We start from the raw sequence: 18,252 nt of genomic DNA, 5'->3' as shown, positions 1-18,252 counted from the left end.
ATTGCCATGTTTTTTCCTTATGTGCCCCCCTGAAAAAACACTGGCCCCACCTCGGCCCCCTAGTAATTTTGGTCTAGAACCGCCACTGGATGAGATAATGAGATGAGATCTGTAATATTGGATCATTTTCCTCAATAAATAAATGCCCAAGTATAATATTTTTGTCTCATTTGTTTAACTGGGTTCTCTTTATCTACTTTTAGGACTTGTGTGAAAATCTGATGATGTTTTAGGTCATATTTATGCAGAAGTATAGAAAAATCTAAAGGGTTCACAAACTTTCAAGCACCACTGTGTGTTATAAGCGAACGAGTCGGTTCTTTTTGGTCACCGTTGGGAACCGACTCGGACATATGAGCCGGATTATATTTGTTAGTTTGTTTTGTGTGTAAACCATGCTGTTTCGCTTGAAACGGGGCAATTTGTTTTTTTTTTTTTAATCGTAAAGACTCTTTCGGGAGCTTAAAGAGTCGGTTCCTAATGGTGAACCGAGTCAATGATCTGACTCAGTGAAAAGAACCAAAGTCTCCTTCACTAGTTGTGTTATGTTTCAAACCATTTTAAACCCCCGCGGAATGGGAAGCTCTCAGCCAATCAGTGAGCGGACATCTGCACGTGCGCTGCCTCTCATTGGCTGGTTTGAAAATGGCTGCACGCGGTTTAAATAGACGCTGTGTGTGTGAGAGAGAGAGAGAGGTGCAGCTGAGGAGCGACTCCACACTTTCAGCTCTGGAGATTTTTGTATTGTGAAGTTTAAAAAAGAATTAAGTATACTGAGGGAAGAGTTTTCGAAGAAATAAGTTGTTGTAGAACACACTACATTCAGGTGGGTAGATTTGTATTAAATATTCACTTATTAATTTGTTTGTTCAAGCTAAGGAGCTCCTGTTTATGTAGTGAGCTCAACACACAACACACAGTGTGCTGGCTAACTAGCAGAGTTAGCTTAGCTAGCAGCATGTACATTAATTCCAGCCCGAGTTAGTTTTATTAATGTTTTATCTGGTTTCCTGGTGTAAGCCTGTAGGAAGCAGGTTTGTTTATTAGGCAGAGCTGCTGTTTCCTGATATTATGCACAGTGTAATTGATATTTCAGTATTTTTATAATCTTTCTTTATATTGCATATTCTGGTGCTGTGGTGTACAACCCCGATTCCAAAAAAGTTGGGACAAAGTACAAACGGTATGCAATAATTTACAAATCTCAAAAACTGATATTGTATTCACAATAGAACATAGACAACATATCAAATGTCGAAAACAACACATCTCAAAGTTGGGACAGGGGCAATAAGAGGCTGGAAAAGTTAAAGGAACAGCTGGAGGACCAAATTGCAACTCATTAGGTCAATTGGCAATAGGCCATTAACATGACTGGGTATAAAAAGAGCATCTTGGAGTGGCAGCGGCTCTCAGAAGTAAAGATGGGAAGAGGATCACCAATCCCCCTAATTCTGCACCGACAAATAGTGGAGCAATATCAGAAAGGAGTTCGACAGTGTAAAATTGCAAAGAGTTTGAACATATCATCATCTACTGTGCATAATATCATCAAAAGATTCAGAGAATCTGGAAGAATCTCTGTGCGTAAGGGTCAAGGCCGGAAAACCATACTGGGTGCCCGTGATCTTCGGGCCCTTAGACGGCACTGCATCACGTACAGGCATGCTTCTGTATTGGAAATCACAAAATGGGCTCAGGAATATTTCCAGAGAACATTATCTGTGAACACATTTCACCGTGCCATCCGCCGTTGCCAGCTAAAACTCTATAGTTCAAAGAAGAAGCCGTATCTAAACATGATCCAGAAGCACAGACGTCTTCTCTGGGCCAAGGCTCATTTAAAATGGACTGTGGCAAAGTGGAAAACTGTTCTGTGGTCAGACGAATCAAAATTTTGAAGTTCTTTATGGAAATCAGGGACGCCGTGTCATTCGGACTAAAGAGGAGAAGGACGACCCAAGTTGTTATCAGCGCTCAGTTCAGAAGCCTGCATCTCTGATGGTATGGGGTTGCATTAGTGCGTGTGGCATGGGCAGCTTACACATCTGGAAAGACACCATCAATGCTGAAAGGTATATCCAGGTTCTAGAGCAACATATGCTCCCATCCAGACGACGTCTCTTTCAGGGAAGACCTTGCATTTTCCAACATGACAATGCCAAACCACATACTGCATCAATTACAGCATCATGGCTGCGTAGAAGAAGGGTCCGGGTACTGAACTGGCCAGCCTGCAGTCCAGATCTTTCACCCATAGAAAACATTTGGCGCATCATAAAACGGAAGATACGACAAAAAAGACCTAAGACAGTTGAGCAACTAGAATCCTACATTAGACAAGAATGGGTTAACATCCCTATCCCTAAACTTGAGCAACTTGTCTCCTCAGTCCCCAGACGTTTACAGACTGTTGTAAAGAGAAAAGGGGATGTCTCACAGTGGGAAACATGGCCTTGTCCCAACTTTTTTGAGATGTGGTGTTGTCATGAAATTTAAAATCACCTAATTTTTCTCTTTAAATGATACATTTTCTCAGTTTAAACATTAATATGTCATCTATGTTCTATTCTGAATAAAATATGGAATTTTGAAACTTCCACATCATTGCATTCCGTTTTTATTTACAATTTGTACTTTGTCCCAACTTTTTTGGAATAGGGTTGTGTAAAATCTTGCACAATATTCAACAAATACCTCACACAAGTCTATACAGTTTCAGTGTAGGATTATATAAAATGTCCATGACAGCTGTTTTGATGACCAACTTTATTTATTTCATCTTTTTTTTTTTTTCCTACTGCAGCTTCTATGAATACATGCAAACTTAATATGTTCTCATTTGTCAGCTGCTTGAAAACGCATTATTTATTTATTTTTCTCTTATCGTTTTTAAAATAGAAGCTGAATCATGGGTACCAGTGAGAGCAAGATGGCTGTGGCATCGACACCCAAGCCAGAGCCAATCCATCGGCTTAAGACTCGACACTTCAACCAGCTTGTAGATCCTCGATCTCCGTCCTGTGGGATCAACCGCACACCTATCCAGGTAGCCAGTTAGTCAATAAAATAAAACCGCCTCTTGCAAAAGTGTTCGTCCTGTTTCGTCACATTACAAGCTGGAATTAAAATGGATTTTGGGGGTGTTTAGCACTATTTGATTTACACATGCCTACCACTTTAAAGGTGCACATTATTGTTTTTATTGTGACACAAACAATTGAGATGAAAGAACAGAAATCTGGAGTGTGCATAAGTATTCACCCCCTTTCATATGAAACCCCTAAATAAGAGCTGGTCCAACCAATTCACTTCATAAGTCACATAATCAGTTGATTAAGATCCACCTGTATGCAATCAGTGTCGCATGATCTGTCATGTCTGTATAAATCAACCTGTTCTGGAAGGACCCTGACTCTGCAACACTACTAAGCAAGCAACATGAAAACCAAGGAGCCTCCAAACAGGTCAGAGACCTTTGTGAAGAAGTATAGATCAGGGTTGGGTTATTTAAAAAAATATCCCAGGGAGCACCATTAAATCCATTATAGCAGGGGGTGTCGTGGCTCAGGTGGATAAGGCGCCATACCATAAATCCGGGGACCCGGGTTCGATTCCGACCCAAGGTCATTTCCCGATCCCTCCCTGTGTCTCTCTCTCCTGCTCATTTCCTGTCTCTACACTGTCCTATCCAATAAAGGTGATAAAAGCCCCCCCAAAAAATCCATTATAGCAAAATGGAAAGAACATGGCACCACTACAAATGTGACAAGAGAAGATCACCCACCAAAACTCACAGACCGGGCAAGGAGGGCATTAATCAGAGATGCAACAAAGACACCAAAGATAACACTGAAGGAGCTGCAAAGATCCACAGCGGAGATGGGAGTATCTGTCCATAGGACCACTAAGTCGTACGTTCCACAGAGTGGGGCTTTATGGAAGAGTGGCCGCAAAAAAAAAGTTATTGCTTCAGAAAACACATTTGGAGTTTGCCCAATAGCATGTGGCAGACTCCCCAAACACATGGAAGAAGATTCTCTGGTCAAATTAGACTAAAATTGACCTTTTTGGCCATCATGGGAAATGCCATGACGCCGACCACCATTCCTACAGTGAAGCATGGTGGTGGCAGCATCATGCTGTGGGGATGTTTTTCATCTGTAGGGACAGGAAAGCTGGTCAGGACTGAAGGAAAGATGGATGGCACTAAATACAGAGCAATTCTGGAGGAAAACCTGTTTGAGTCAGCCAGAGGTTTGAGACTGGGATGAAGGTTCACATTCCAGCAGGACAATGACCCTAAACATACTGCTAAAGCTATGCTGGAATGGTTTAAAGGGAAACGTTTTAAAACCTCTTGGAATGGCCTAATCAAAGCCCAGACCTCAATCCAATTGAGATTCTGTAGCATAACTTGAAGATTGCTGTACACCAATGCAACCCATCTAACTTGAAGGAGTTGGAGCAGTTTTGTCTTGAGGAATGGGCAAAAATCCCAGTGGCTAGATGTGCTAAGCTAATACAGACATACTCCAAGAGACTTGCAGCTGTAAAAGGTGGCTCTACAAAAGATTGACTTTGTGGGGGTGAATACCTATGCACACTTCAGATTTGTTTTTTCATCTTAGTTTGTCATAAATTTTCACCTTTAAAGTGGTAGGCGTGATGTGTAAATCAAATGGTGCTAACCCTCCAAAAATCTGTTATAATTCCAGCTTGTCACGCGACAAAACGGGACAAACACCAAGGGGGATGAATACTTTTTTGCAAGACACTCTACCTGTTTATTTTATGTGTTCCTGAACTTGCATATTAACTGGATTGTGTCCCTGTTGTAAACATTTGTGTCTTTTTGGGTTGCAGGTGAATGGCACGCCCTTGACAGTCCAAGAAGTTCAAGAAGCTAGACCGGTGCATGTTGATCCACGGTCACCTACAGTTGGCATTGTTCGCACTCCACTAAAGGATAGTATGAAAGGTGAACAGGGATGCTTGTAACTTATAGGTTTCCAGTTTACATTAATGTGTTTTTGTTTAATTTTGCACAGATTCTACAAGTTCACAAGATATATGCCAGTTGAATTTGAACTCTGGATTAAATGATTATCCTCTGGAAATGTACAGTACTCTGCAAAAGTCTTAGGCACGTGCAAAGAAATGCTGTAGACCAAAAATGGCTTAAAAAAACTTCAACACTTTAAAAAAAAAAAAAAACCCACTATAAACAGCAGTAAGCCATAATAAATGAAAGTTAACATTTGGTGTGAGATGACCCTTTGCTTAAAAAATTAGTAGTCTGCGGTCCGGTGAGTGCAGTTTTATGGAGAAATGAGCTGTAGGTTTTACTGAGCATCTTACAGAACCAGCCACAGTTCTTCTGGACACTTTGACTCACACTTGCTTCTTAAAGTGTCATTCCACCATTGGATGTATTCTTTGGCATAAAATACAATATATTTTATGACAACATGACTAGACAGAGAAATCTTTTAGCTTCAAAATGATATGAGTGATTCCACGCTTATGGGTACTGAAATGGGGACATGAACTTATTCACCTAAAACCATTTCTTTTTTTACCATCAGGTCACAAAACATGTAATCTTTAATGAATGATATGTTAAAAGATAACTTTAATTTTCTGAGATGTAATAAAAACATATTTATATGCCAAAGTCAAGCCTATGAGTTCCAAAATGATGTCCGTTACATTACTTCTGTTACGATTGTCCATCTCGCGTCTGTTACAAATTAATTACAATCTAGCTATATACCATGTTAATCTTATTGAAAGAATGTGTATGTTTATTCTACTACACATGTTTATTTAATTTATTTGCTAAAACATCACCTTCCTATGTTTCAAAAAGTAATTCTACATTGTTAAAATTGAGAATATATATGTCCACAACACTTCTGTTACGTTCTGACTTTGGCATATAAATATGTTTTTATTACATCTCAGAAAATTAAAGTTATCTTTTAACATATCATTCATTAAAGATTACATGTTTTGTGACCTGATGGTAAAAAAAAAAGAAATGGTTTTAGGTGAATTTTTAAAAATAAGTTCATGTCCCCATTTCAGTACCCATAAGCGTGGAATCACTCATATCAAACATATAATTTTTTGACAACGACAAGTATATTAATTTTGCGACCAAAGTCACCTACCCTTTTAATTTCTGCGCGTGATGTCATCGGCAGGTTCCCCTTCTTGTGTACCGTGTGACGTGGCACATATTATCAGCAATGGCGGATAGAACGCGATAAAAATAATACCAATAAATCTAGCTAACTGAAAGATTAACTCAATTTTTCGCAATTTTTTTTTTTTTGGCCCCCATATACAAGGAGAAATGACTCTCTCACTTTGGGGGTTTCCTGGTCTAAAAATAGACCGACACGTGGTACACAAGAAGGGGAACCCGCCGATGACATCACGTTTCACTATCGCACGGAAATTAAAAGGGTAGGTGACTTTGGTCGCAAAATTAATATACTTGTCGTTGTCAAATTATGTTTGATATATCATTTTGAAGCTAAAAGATTTCTCTGTCTAGTCATGTTGTCATAAAATATATTGTATTTTATGCCAAAGAATACATCCAATGGTGGAATGGCACTTTAATTCAACACCAAAACCCAGTAGCCTTCATTATGGTGGTGGTTTTTTTTTTTTTTTCTTTGTGACATTTAATTTTGTGCCTGAAAACAAACTAAAAATATTTCTGTAGTGACTTGATGATAATCTAGGAGTCATAAAATAGAAATCTATAACACAGTTTGTATGACAGGGGGAAAAGACTTTTGCACAATACTGTAGGACCGCACACTGCCTCAAGTCATGTTCATTTCTTTGTGACTCTCTCTACATAGTTTTACTGTGTAGTATAACTATCTCACAGGTAGCTGCTGTAAAGCTATGGAAACGCCCACCTTTTTACTGGGTTTTTGTCTTGATTTTCTGAAGTTCATGAGATCAAACTTTTTGGCAAGTTTGTGTGATAAACTATAACCAGGGTGCATCCATACATGTCTACAGACACCAGTGGAAAGGTTTTGCTTAATGGTGGTTGGGCAGGAACCAACTCCCTTTCAAGTTTAAGCCAATCCAGCGTCTAATGGTAAACTACTGGAAATTAGTGACTTTTGTGGTAAACTATAGTGTTTTTGATTGAAATTCACTACCAAGTGTGTGTTCTCATTGGATGATTTCTAGTTCCATGAGACTGTGTGCTAAGTCTTAAAGTGCATATTCTGGACCAATTTGTTTTTTTGTTTTATATGAAAGTATGTCCCTTTACACACTCATCCAGAAGGGTAATTTTGCATAAGGCCATCTGTCTACAGCAGGAAAAAAAAAATAACGCGTCTGGAAAAATCCCAAGCGAGTCTGGAGCCAGATTCATGACGTCACGTGCGGAAGCGCCAGCAGGTTGAGAGAGCTTTGCACGGTTTCAGTGCACAGCCTGTGTAGACCACGCGCTCCCATTTCTCCCTCATTGTCCGGTCTTTTGGGAAACGATGAGTACTAATCCCGTCAAGATTGGTGTTGCTACACCCTCCTGTGATGCATCTGTTAACCATTTTAATAATTACTTGATAATGAAGAAATTTGCAGAAAACCTTTTTTTTTTTTATCATAAACAAACCAGCGCTGACGTACGATTCAGAAGGAGGTGTCACGAAAATCAGTGTTTGCCGGGAAATCCAAATGTCAAGTTTTTTCAAAGGCGGACCAATTCGCCTCAAATGGCTTGATTTCAACTGAATTTTTCTGGTATTGCGCAAAATGTGACCGATATTTGACCAAAGTTTAATATAAAATAGGAGAATTGCATTGATCTTGCTCCTGAATTTACCCGTGATATGCACTTTTAAGTGGTTTGTTTTGCAAGTTAGTCTGGAGTTAAACACAATCAGTTCAGTTTACGCAGCACCATACCTGTCAACCTATACGGAATGTCTGTATTTTATACGGATTTGATTCAATAAACGTAGTATATAGGCATACAAATAGTTATACGGATTCTTTAAAAAAAACTTCAATATTTATTTAGAGCTATAATCAATTCCCACGATGATAAGAGCGCATAACATTTACAAACGTACTGTACACTACAGACAGCCAGTAAAGAGTCTTATGAAATCGCGCGTTATCTTGTGGTAGCGAGACTTCGTTCCACTTTTGATCATGCGCACACCGTATTGCGAGAATCCCACCAACCGGGAAGTAACATTTTGTCTGAAACGCGTATTTCCACCTGAGCGACTTTCACTAGCGACTGAAAAGATTCTGAATGGGCACTCCGGCAAGATCAACACAGACACTTGCTGTGACATGCAGCCTCGTGAGGTATTGGTGCAGACTGCTAAAAAAAGCTGTCATGGAGTACAATTCAGAACATTAGAGTGACACTGTGTTTTTGTCAAACATCGGAGCTTTGTATTCATTCTGAAGGTTTGTTATTAATATTGAATAAAAAGTAACTGGGATATATCATTGTTAATTATCATTCAAATTTTAGGTAAATTATTTTAATTTGCATCTTGTACGGATTTTGGAGGTTGGTTATACAGGTTTGATTGACCAAAGGTTGACATGTATGCAGCACCTTTCCGAGTCCTGCACCCAATGGGTGTATATCAAAAGAACACGCATCATGTGTGTTCGCCTGAGCACTTGTACACAGTCGTAATGCAGTATGGTGGTTGCTTGTTCCAGTTATGATTCCTCTTAGTTTCAATCAACAGGCTTTAAGTAAATAAGACCCATATATCTTATTTTACACAACAAGGTGGGGAAAAAAATGTACAATAATAAACACTAAAAATTCATAGAGGCCAAGAATCAAAAAACGCTTAGCAAATTCTATATGCTGGTAATTAAACAGCTAATTCATATTTACATATGATCCTATTAAAATGAGTTAAATCTGTCTGTTTTAACTTGTGACTTTATCACATGCACACTTGAGCACAGTGAAATTCCTCCTCTGCATTTAACCCATCTGAAGCAATGAAAACACACACACACACACACGTACCCAGAGCAGTGGGCAGCTATGCTACAGCACCTGGGGAGCAGTTGAGGGTTAGGTGTCTTGCTCAAGGGCACTTCAGCGACGAATACAGAGCGAGGGGAAAGTGCTGTTCATTCACTCAACTTCCCTCACGTTTTTCCCTGCCAGTCCCGGGGATCGAACCGGCAGCTCTCTGGACCCAAGGCTGTTTCTCTCACTTTCAGACCATAGCCTATTCAGACCTATTCTTCTGTAGTGGAATAAAGAATACCGACACCCTATATTTGACATTTTGGTCAAGTTGAATGCACAGCCCATTTTAGTGATACCAATACAATTGGCGTTGCTACAGTGTCCTAAGTTTTCGGCCATAGCGCCCACTGCTAGTACGCTTCTGTTCAGAGGACATGCTGGGCAGTCACAATGGAAGAGAATGGGTTAATTAAAAGCAGTGCATGTGAATTCCATCCAATCTTCTGAACAGGCTTTGGAAGCCTATAGTAGGGTCAAAAAGCATATTCGAGGCCGTAACGTGTACGAATGAGCCTTCCTGTCATACAAGAAATGACGTGGTAAATCTTGAAGGAGATTGAGTCTCGCGAGAGCTTAAATATTACTGATCACTGCTGTAACGTTGGGCCATGTCTCGCCCCACTTCAGTTTACGTCTTTTCAAACATCCAGAGTTTCGTCTCCTAGGCAGTTTTAATGAAGGAGAAACCAGAATTAAATTTTTGCACCATTAACTTTGCTGTAAAACCGTCTTCCTGTGTTCTTGCAGTAGCGGTCAGCTCACTGGCTCGTCGGCTGAGCACGTTCTTCCTTAATGATGTGATGGTTGGTGACTCTGCCTCCACTCCACTCCCCACTGCGCCCTTGAAGCAAAACAGTCTGCCTACTGTAGAACAGCAGGATGAGGTGAACTCCAAAGAGCCTCTCCTCCCACCTCATTCCCACGACTCGCTCAGCGTGTCAACTACCGACTGTCCGTCTACTCCGGCAGATTTCAGCTCTTCCGTGGGTTATGGATCCTTCTCCAGCAGTCTGTTTGTGGTGGTCGGTGAGGCTCCCGTTGAGGTCGGGGTGGATACTGACCTTGATGAGGTTGAAGAAGCTGTCCTCCTGGGCCAGTCCCCCCTTAAACGGGAGCTCAGCCTCAGCATGCTCGGCTGCCGCGAGGGTGTTTACTCGCCCGAGTTTTTCCCCTCAGTCGAGGAGCGTCCTTCAACTCCTCTTCCTCCTTTGGACAGCAGGCAAGATATGGATCACTCCTACGCGGTTCCTTGCGTCGCCTGTATGCCTGTCCAGTCTACTCCTGTCCAAGAAGCCATCTTATCACCAAGGACTGCTGACGCTCCGCAGTCACCTGAGCAAGCGGTATGTTTTCAGTCAAGAGCAGAACTTCTTGATATTGTTTTTGAAACCTCCTTTGAACGTCTTTCCTTTGTGCGCAGTGTTTCATAGAAGAAATCCCTGTACTGCCAGAGCAAGGTCTGAAATCATCCGAGAAGTCAAAGCTGAACAATTCTGAAGCAGCCAAGAGTGAAGTCCTACCGTCTGCTGTAGAAGTCCCCAGGTTTGACACCTGCAGCCCAAGCCAGGCTGTGTTTAAGCCCCAGTGGCTGGGTGTGGGATTTGGAGCGACAGGTGTCCGTGCTAGAGGAGTTAAGAGCCGGGTTCGAGGACCCTCTTCCCCGCTGTCCACCTGCAGACCAGCTAATGATGAGAATGAGAATAAGGTTGTGCTCAAACAGAAGCAGAGAGGCAAGTTGATTTTGTCCTCCAGAATGGTGGATTTTCTTTCCTGTATGTTGGTCAGTACGTTAGCTTGGTGACGGTCATTAGTGAGGTGTTATTTCTCTCCTACAGGCATCTCTACTCTGATTGGAGAAGGCAGATCCCCTCTGCAGATCCTCAAGGAAACCAATTCACCTAGAAGCAACAATACACAGGTTTTTATCCCTCATTCCTTGTATCACACACACTCACTCACTCTCTCATATTCATGTACACTGTCCCAGTCAGCAGCACGTATATTATACAGCCTCTTGCACTGTGAGATTCTAATGCCGCTTTTCCACTACAAACACGGCTGAGTCGGGCTGAGCCGTGCCGTGCTGAGTCGGGCTGAGTCGAGCTGAGCGGGGCTGTTGGAGTTGCATTTCGACTACAACCGCGCTGAACTGTGCTGGCTGGAAGTGGGTGGACACATTGGGTGGAGTTAGCGAAAGTGGGTGGACATCACGTGATGTCGTTAAGCAGCGCAAACAGTGACATCAGTGAGCTTTTAAGCGGTAGTCTCACGACCCGAATAGTAAACAATAAACATGGAGTCGTTAGTGTTGCTGGTCTTGGTGCTGTGGCTTGTTGTCACCGACAACGCCAACAGATACTGGCAAGAGCGTATAGATGAGGCGAGGCGCATAAGGCTTCAGAAATTCTCGTAATTCTTCTTCTTCCGGGTTTGCGGTGTTTACAGATCCCAGCGCGCTCGCGGGGCGTGTGTGGGCGTGTGAGGACACTCCTCCTCACCAATCAGTGCACAGGGGAGTGTCTGCTCACGCCCCCAGCCTCACTCGGCTCGGTTTGGCTCGCTTCAGCCCCACTCCAAAACCGTGCGAGTTTTAGGGGCTAAGCAGGGCTGAAGCGAGCCGAGTCGTGCTGTTCTTTGGTAGTCGAAACGCGAGCCGTGTTGGGCTGAAGTGAGCTGAAGCGGGCTGAAGTGAGCTGAAAAAGGGTAGTGGAAAAGGGCCATTTGTCATTTGCAGATTGTAGGCCCAGACTGTGTGGGTTTTTTCCTTTTTTTTAAATGTTTAAATGATTTATTCCCAAAAAACAAGAGGAACAGTATATTTCAGCCAATAACTTGACCTTTTTTTTCCTTCCCATTTATAATCTACACTAGAGGTCTGCGCGGGACAGAATTTTCAGTCCCGCTCCCGCCCACTCCCGCATTGTGCAGTCCTGCTCCCACCCGCTCCCGCAAAGAATTATGATTTTCAGTCCCGCTCCCGCCCGCAAATCCCGCATGATGCAGACGTTCGCGTTATTTCTCACGAAAGAGCTTGTCATTGGCTTGGGGAATTAAACATGCTGAGCTTAGCTGAGCTCTCCACTGACCGATCCTTCATCTAGCGCACATAGCGAGGGTGCGCACATGCGCAGCTGAGGCTTTACAGAGAGACCCATTGTGAGCTTCACTAGAGGAGCTCTGCTCTTCTGCCATGATCGGAGATCTCAAACACGGAAGAGCGGAAAGGAATCGGAAACGTACGCGAGATTAGACCACATCTGCAAATTTAGGCATCTTAAAATGTTTTTATTAATGCCAAATAAAATATCCAGCATAAATTATATATGATAGACATAAAATAATAATTTATAAATTTTATTTTAAACACGTTTTTAGTTAGCGGGACTGCAGCTCATCACCTCTCCCGCATTGTGCACTCCCCCTCCTGCTCGCGCCCGCAATGAGCTTTCAAAATTTGTCCCGCGCCGCACTGCTTTGCGTCGGGTCCCGTGGGAGTCCCGCGGGAGTGCAGGGCTCTAATCTACACTTACTGAGCACTTTATTAGGAACACTATAAGACTGGGTAGAGCCTCTCTTTGCTCTCAATAGAGGCTTTGTACCATCACGTGACCTCATAGCAACGATAACTACGGCGCCATGACGGGGCACGCTTGTAGTGCTCCATTCAGCCGACTTGGTTGTTGTTGATCAGTATGGGAAGGTTTTATTGCGTTTTTGGACATGCAAATCGTTTTGAATGAAACAAACGACGACTTTTTTTAATTTACCAAAAGGGGGAACTAGTGAAATTTCTTAACGTAGAAGGGAAAAATTGGGGGCATGGGAGACATTCAGCGGGACTCAGTGTTGAACGGAAAGTTTTAAAACTCTATAGTATGCTCACTTCGTTTCCACGAAGGTAATAATTTAAAAAAAAAAAATTTCACGAGTGACAACACAGCGGCTCTGCAGAGCTGCATTTACCTTCGGGGAGCTTTCAGAGTGCATCGCGTGCGCGCTTGGGACCCAGTCGTTATGGGAAACACCTGATGCTGATTTGAGCGCGATCAGCGCGCATACATAAGGACACCGAGGCTTTGTGAAGTATTATCATGATCATGGTCATGTTTGGTCCTAGCCATGTTTATGACTCGCTCTGCTTTCGGTTTCGCTTGTGTTTTTGTAAATATCACGCCTGTTAATAAACACACTTCCTGCACTTAGACCTGACGGAATACTTCAAAGTCTGTGTGAAAACAGCATGCTGATTGCACTCTGATCAGTATCGGGTGTTTCCCATATTGACTGGGTCCCAAGTGCGCCCACAATGCGCTCTGAAGGATCCGTGATAGTAAATGTGCCTCAGTGAAAGTGGCTCTGCAGAGCCGCTGTGTTGCTCACATTCACGTCAATGGATAAGATTGAGCACCTTGCTGTAGTAGTGGATTTTTTTTTTTTTTTTTGGGGGGGAGGGATTCTTACCTTTTGTGGAAATAAAATGAGCATACCATCGGGTTTTTTACCTCTCCGTTCGACAAAGAGTCCCGCTGAATCCCCCCCTTCCCCCCTCTATGTTTAGAAATCTCTCGTTCTTTCCCCGCTGATGAATTCCTTTTGGTAAATAAAAAAAAAATCTGATGTCTTTGTTTTGTTCAGAATGATTTGCTCATCCAAAAACGCAGTAAAACCTTCCCATACCAACCAATAACTAACTCTGCTGAATGAAGTACTACAAGCATGCCCCCCTGTCATGGTGGCATAGTTACTGTTGCTATGGGGTCACGTGACTGTGCATGGCCTCTATTCTACATGGCATGGATTCTACAATATGTTGGAAACATTCCCTTTGAGATTCTAGTCCGTATTGACACGATTGGGCGGCACGGTGGTGTAGTGGTTAGCGCTGTCGCCTCACAGCAAGAAGGTCCGGGTTCGAGCCCCGTGGCCGGCGAGGGCCTTTCTGTGTGGAGTTTGCATGTTCTCCCCATGTCCGCGTGGGTTTCCTCCGGGTGCTCCGGTTTCCCCCACAGTCCAAAGACATGCAGGTTAGGTTAACTGGTGACTCTAAATTGACTGTAGGTGTGAATGTGAGTGTGAATGGTTGTCTGTGTCTATGTGTCAGCCCTGTGATGACCTGGCGACTTGTCCAGGGTGTACCCCGCCTTTCGCCCGTAGTCGGCTGGGATAGGCTCCAGCTTGCCTGCGACCCTGTAGAACAGGATAAAGCGGCTAGAGATGATATGAGATTGCACAATGCAATCGTGTCAGTTCCAGCAGATTTTTCAGGTGCACATCCTTGCTGTGAATCTTTTGTTCAACCACATCCCGGAGATGGATCTGGTGACTGGGAAGGTCACTGAACTCCTTATGTTCATGAAACCGGTTTGAGACGATTATTGCTTTGACAGGGTATGTTTATCATGCTGGAAATAGCCATTAGAAGATGGTGAACTGTGGTCATAAAGGGGTGGGGGGGTGCGCACATGATCAGCAACAATACTCAGAAGCTACGCTAGTCAAGTGATGAGCGACTGGTATGAACAGGTCCAAAGTGTGCCAAGAAATCATTCCTCACACCCTTACACCACCGCCACCAGGCAGGTTGGGTCCAAACGCTGGCCAGTATCTCTAGGATTTTGTGCATCTCACTACTACCACATGACTGACTGACTGTTTAGATAATTGCCTGACCCGAGTAGGTGTACAGGTGTTCCTAATAAAGTGCTGAGTGAGTGTGTTACATCCTCGATTTATAAGGTCAGTAGTTCGACTTGAGTACTGATGTACAAATTGCCCTGTCAGTGACTTTCATTTGTCTGAACGTGATATTTAATTTCCAAACTTGGAAAAATGTGCACAGCAGTCTGACTCGTTTTAGAGAAAACGGACATCATTTCTCTCTTCTGTGCAGATGAAGCTGAAGGGTTCTACTCCGGAGAAACAGAGGTTTAGCCAGATGGACAGAAGAGCTCTCGTTCTTTCTCTCAGTAAAGAGAACCAGTAGAAGACGGATTCAGTGGACAGACTAATGGACTTCGATTAAATTTCCAAGTCAACGCTCTGTACATAGAGCCCAGTTTCTCTCTCAAAGCAGCTGTACAGTGAACTTTGTGTGTATGCTGTGTACGTCATTTAACATTCCTTTTTCTTTCATCTTTATCAGTGTCTTCCTTTTTCCCTTGTAAAAAAACCTTGTAAATAAAATCAGTTATTTTAAACTTGCTGCTTTGTTTCAATTTATTCATGAATGTTGGTGTTAAGTGTAACACTAAAGTTACCCAAGGTTATTTCCTTCGTCGTGGCTCAGTTGGCTAAGGCGCCATACCATAAATCTAAGGACCCAGGTTCGATTCCGACCCGAGGTCATTTCCCGATCCCTCCCCGTCTCTCCCGCTCATTTCCTGTCTCTACACTGTCCTATCCAATAAAGGTGAAAAAAGCCCAAAAATATATATATAAAAAAAAAACTTTTGAAAACTTGTCAGCACTATATTTCACTTTCATCAGTGTGTAGGAACTGTTGCAACACAGAATAGGACCTTGTACAACCCCGATCCCAAAAAAGTTGGGACAAGGTGCAAATTGTAAAAAAAAAAACCGGAATGCAATAATTTACAAACCTCAAAAACTGATATTGTCTTCACAATAGAACATAGACAACATATCAAATGTCGAAAGTGAGACATTTTGAAATTTCATGCCAAATATTGGCTCATTTGAAATTTCATGACAGCAACACATCTCAAAAAAGTTGGGACAGGGGCAATAAGAGGCTGGAAAAGTTAAAGGTACAAAAAATTGCAACTCATTAGGTCAATTGGCAATAGGTCATTAACATGACTGGGTATAAAAAGAGCATCTTGGAATGGCAGCGGCTCTCAGAAGTAAAGATGGGAAGAGGATCACCAATCCCCCTAATTCTGCGCCAACAAATAGTGGAGCAATATCAGAAAGGAGTTCGACAGTGTAAAATTGCAAAGAGTTTGAACATATCATCATCTACAGTGCATAATATCATCAAAAGATTCAGAGAATCTGGAAGAATCTCTGTGCGTAAGGGTCAAGGCCGGAAAACCATACTGGGTGCCCGTGATCTTCGGGCCCTTAGATGGCACTGCATCACATACAGGCATGCTTCTGTATTGGAAATCACAAAATGGGCTCAGGAATATTTCCAGAGAACATTATCTGTGAACACAATTCACCGTGCCATCCGCCGTTGCCAGCTAAAACTCTATAGTTCAAAGAAGAAGCCGTATCTAAACATGATCCAGAAGCGCAGACGTCTTCTCTGGGCCAAGGCTCATTTAAAATGGACTGTGGCAAAGTGGAAAACTGTTCTGTGGTCAGACGAATCAAAATGTGAAGTTCTTTATGGAAATCAGGGACACCGTGTCATTCGGACTAAAGAGGAGAAGGACGACCCAAGTTGTTATCAGCGCTCAGTTCAGAAGCCTGCATCTCTGATGGTATGGGGTTGCATTAGTGCGTGTGGCATGGGCAGCTTACACATCTGGAAAGACACCATCAATGCTGAAAGGTATATCCAGGTTCTAGAGCAACATATGCTCCCATCCAGACGACGTCTCTTTCAGGGAAGACCTTGCATTTTCCAACATGACAATGCCAAACCACATACTGCATCAATTACAGCATCATGGCTGCGTAGAAGAAGGGTCCGGGTACTGAACTGGCCAGCCTGCAGTCCAGATCTTTCACCCATAGAAAACATTTGGCGCATCATAAAACGGAAGATATGACAAAAAAGACCTAAGACAGTTGAGCAACTAGAATCCTACATTAGACAAGAATGGGTTAACATTCCTATCCCTAAACTTGAGCAACTTGTCTCCTCAGTCCCCAGACGTTTACAGACTGTTGTAAAGAGAAAAGGGGATGTCTCACAGTGGTAAACATGGCCTTGTTCCAAGGCCAAGAGGTTACGACTCTACTGTGATGAAACGTGTCAATGCTGGTGTTTAATATTGACAAAATTACCCCATTTTTTTTTAAATGGGCATTTTATGGAGTGAAAATAGCTCAAAATGCCATCTACTGGTTAAAATCACCCTGGACCTTACAAGGTTGATGCTGACATAGAATCAACAGCTTAGTATTTCTCTGCTTAATGAAATTTTTATAAAAATCAGAGAAAGTATGTACTCCTCTAGCCCCTGCCCATTTTTATAAAGCATTGCTCAAAATTATGCAATGGGTGGAGTTAAGCTTATAGCTGGCGGTGAAGTTACACTTGAAGTCATTTGGAGAGCTTGCATTTTCAGTGAACAGGGTAATTGAGGCTCTTTGTAACATAATACCCCATTTACACTCGCACTGAAAACCATATATTTTTTCACTTTTATGCTGTAATGCCATATGGGAAGAAGAAACCTTTATCATATGCACACTTCAAGCACAGTAAGATTCATTCTCTGGATTTAACCCATCTGAAGCAGGGAACACACGCGCGTACACACACCCAGAGCAGTGGGCAGCCATTCTTCACCGCCCAGGGAGCAGTTGGGGGTTAAGTACCTTGCTCAAGGGCACTTCAGCCCAATGCCACCCCAGGTTAACCTAACTGTAGGGGAAACCCACGCAGACACGGGAAGAACATGCAAACTGTGTCATCGCTATTGTTGCGCTGGGACTCTACATGTTTGTAAGTACATCTGCTGGCGCCCATAGTCACTTACCTTGCGGCCTGTTGTGTTGCCCGCCTGGCTGTGGAAGTGAAAGCCCTACCCGGTTGGTCGGATACCCAACGTCGCAGAGCTGGCGAGTGGCCTGTTGTGCGCCGGGGCTCGGTGCGCTCTGGAGATCCTATCCTACTGCAGTCAGGGGTTGCGAGGGGCTGATGGCCTGCTTGGAGGCCCGATCTGACGGCTGGCGCGGAGACTGCTCCGACCTACACCAACAACGGTCACCTGGCAATCCGAGGCACGTAGCTCTTGCTGGGCGACACCGACATCTGCACGCGGGTTTACCATCTAGCCAGTCAACTCAGCTCATTCCACCGCAAAACATTTTCTCCGACACCTGGGACTACAAGTACTGGTCTGTTCCTGGTTACTTTTATCAACCACCTTTTCATCAGATATTGACTTTCTCAACACGCGCCCTTATTTTCCACCAATGGGTTCCTAAAAATGCACTGGCTCTGATAAATTCAAAGGATTCTGGTGATAAAAGGGTGAAATATTTTTTAACCT

The 18,252-nt window shown here is 43.0% G+C and overlaps 1 protein-coding gene across 1 annotated transcript; it reads left to right on the top strand.

Moving 5' to 3' along the window:
* Positions 1 to 682: 682 nt before the first annotated feature.
* On the top strand, positions 683 to 15,258 carry cdca3 (cell division cycle associated 3). The gene is made up of 7 exons (XM_060921609.1): positions 683 to 826; positions 2,902 to 3,049; positions 4,867 to 4,981; positions 9,809 to 10,404; positions 10,482 to 10,791; positions 10,897 to 10,979; positions 14,952 to 15,258. The coding sequence occupies exons 2-7, from the start codon at positions 2,912 to 2,914 to the stop codon at positions 15,042 to 15,044; spliced, it is 1,335 nt and encodes a 444-aa protein (XP_060777592.1). The 5' UTR covers positions 683 to 826; positions 2,902 to 2,911; the 3' UTR covers positions 15,045 to 15,258.
* The last annotated feature ends 2,994 nt before the right edge of the window (positions 15,259 to 18,252 follow it).

Source organism: Neoarius graeffei, chromosome 5 (assembly GCF_027579695.1).
Source record: "Neoarius graeffei isolate fNeoGra1 chromosome 5, fNeoGra1.pri, whole genome shotgun sequence".
Classification (NCBI taxonomy): Eukaryota; Metazoa; Chordata; class Actinopteri; order Siluriformes; family Ariidae; genus Neoarius; species Neoarius graeffei.
The sequence above is the reverse complement of the archived record's forward strand: the minus strand, read 5'-3'. Positions and strand labels throughout refer to the sequence as shown.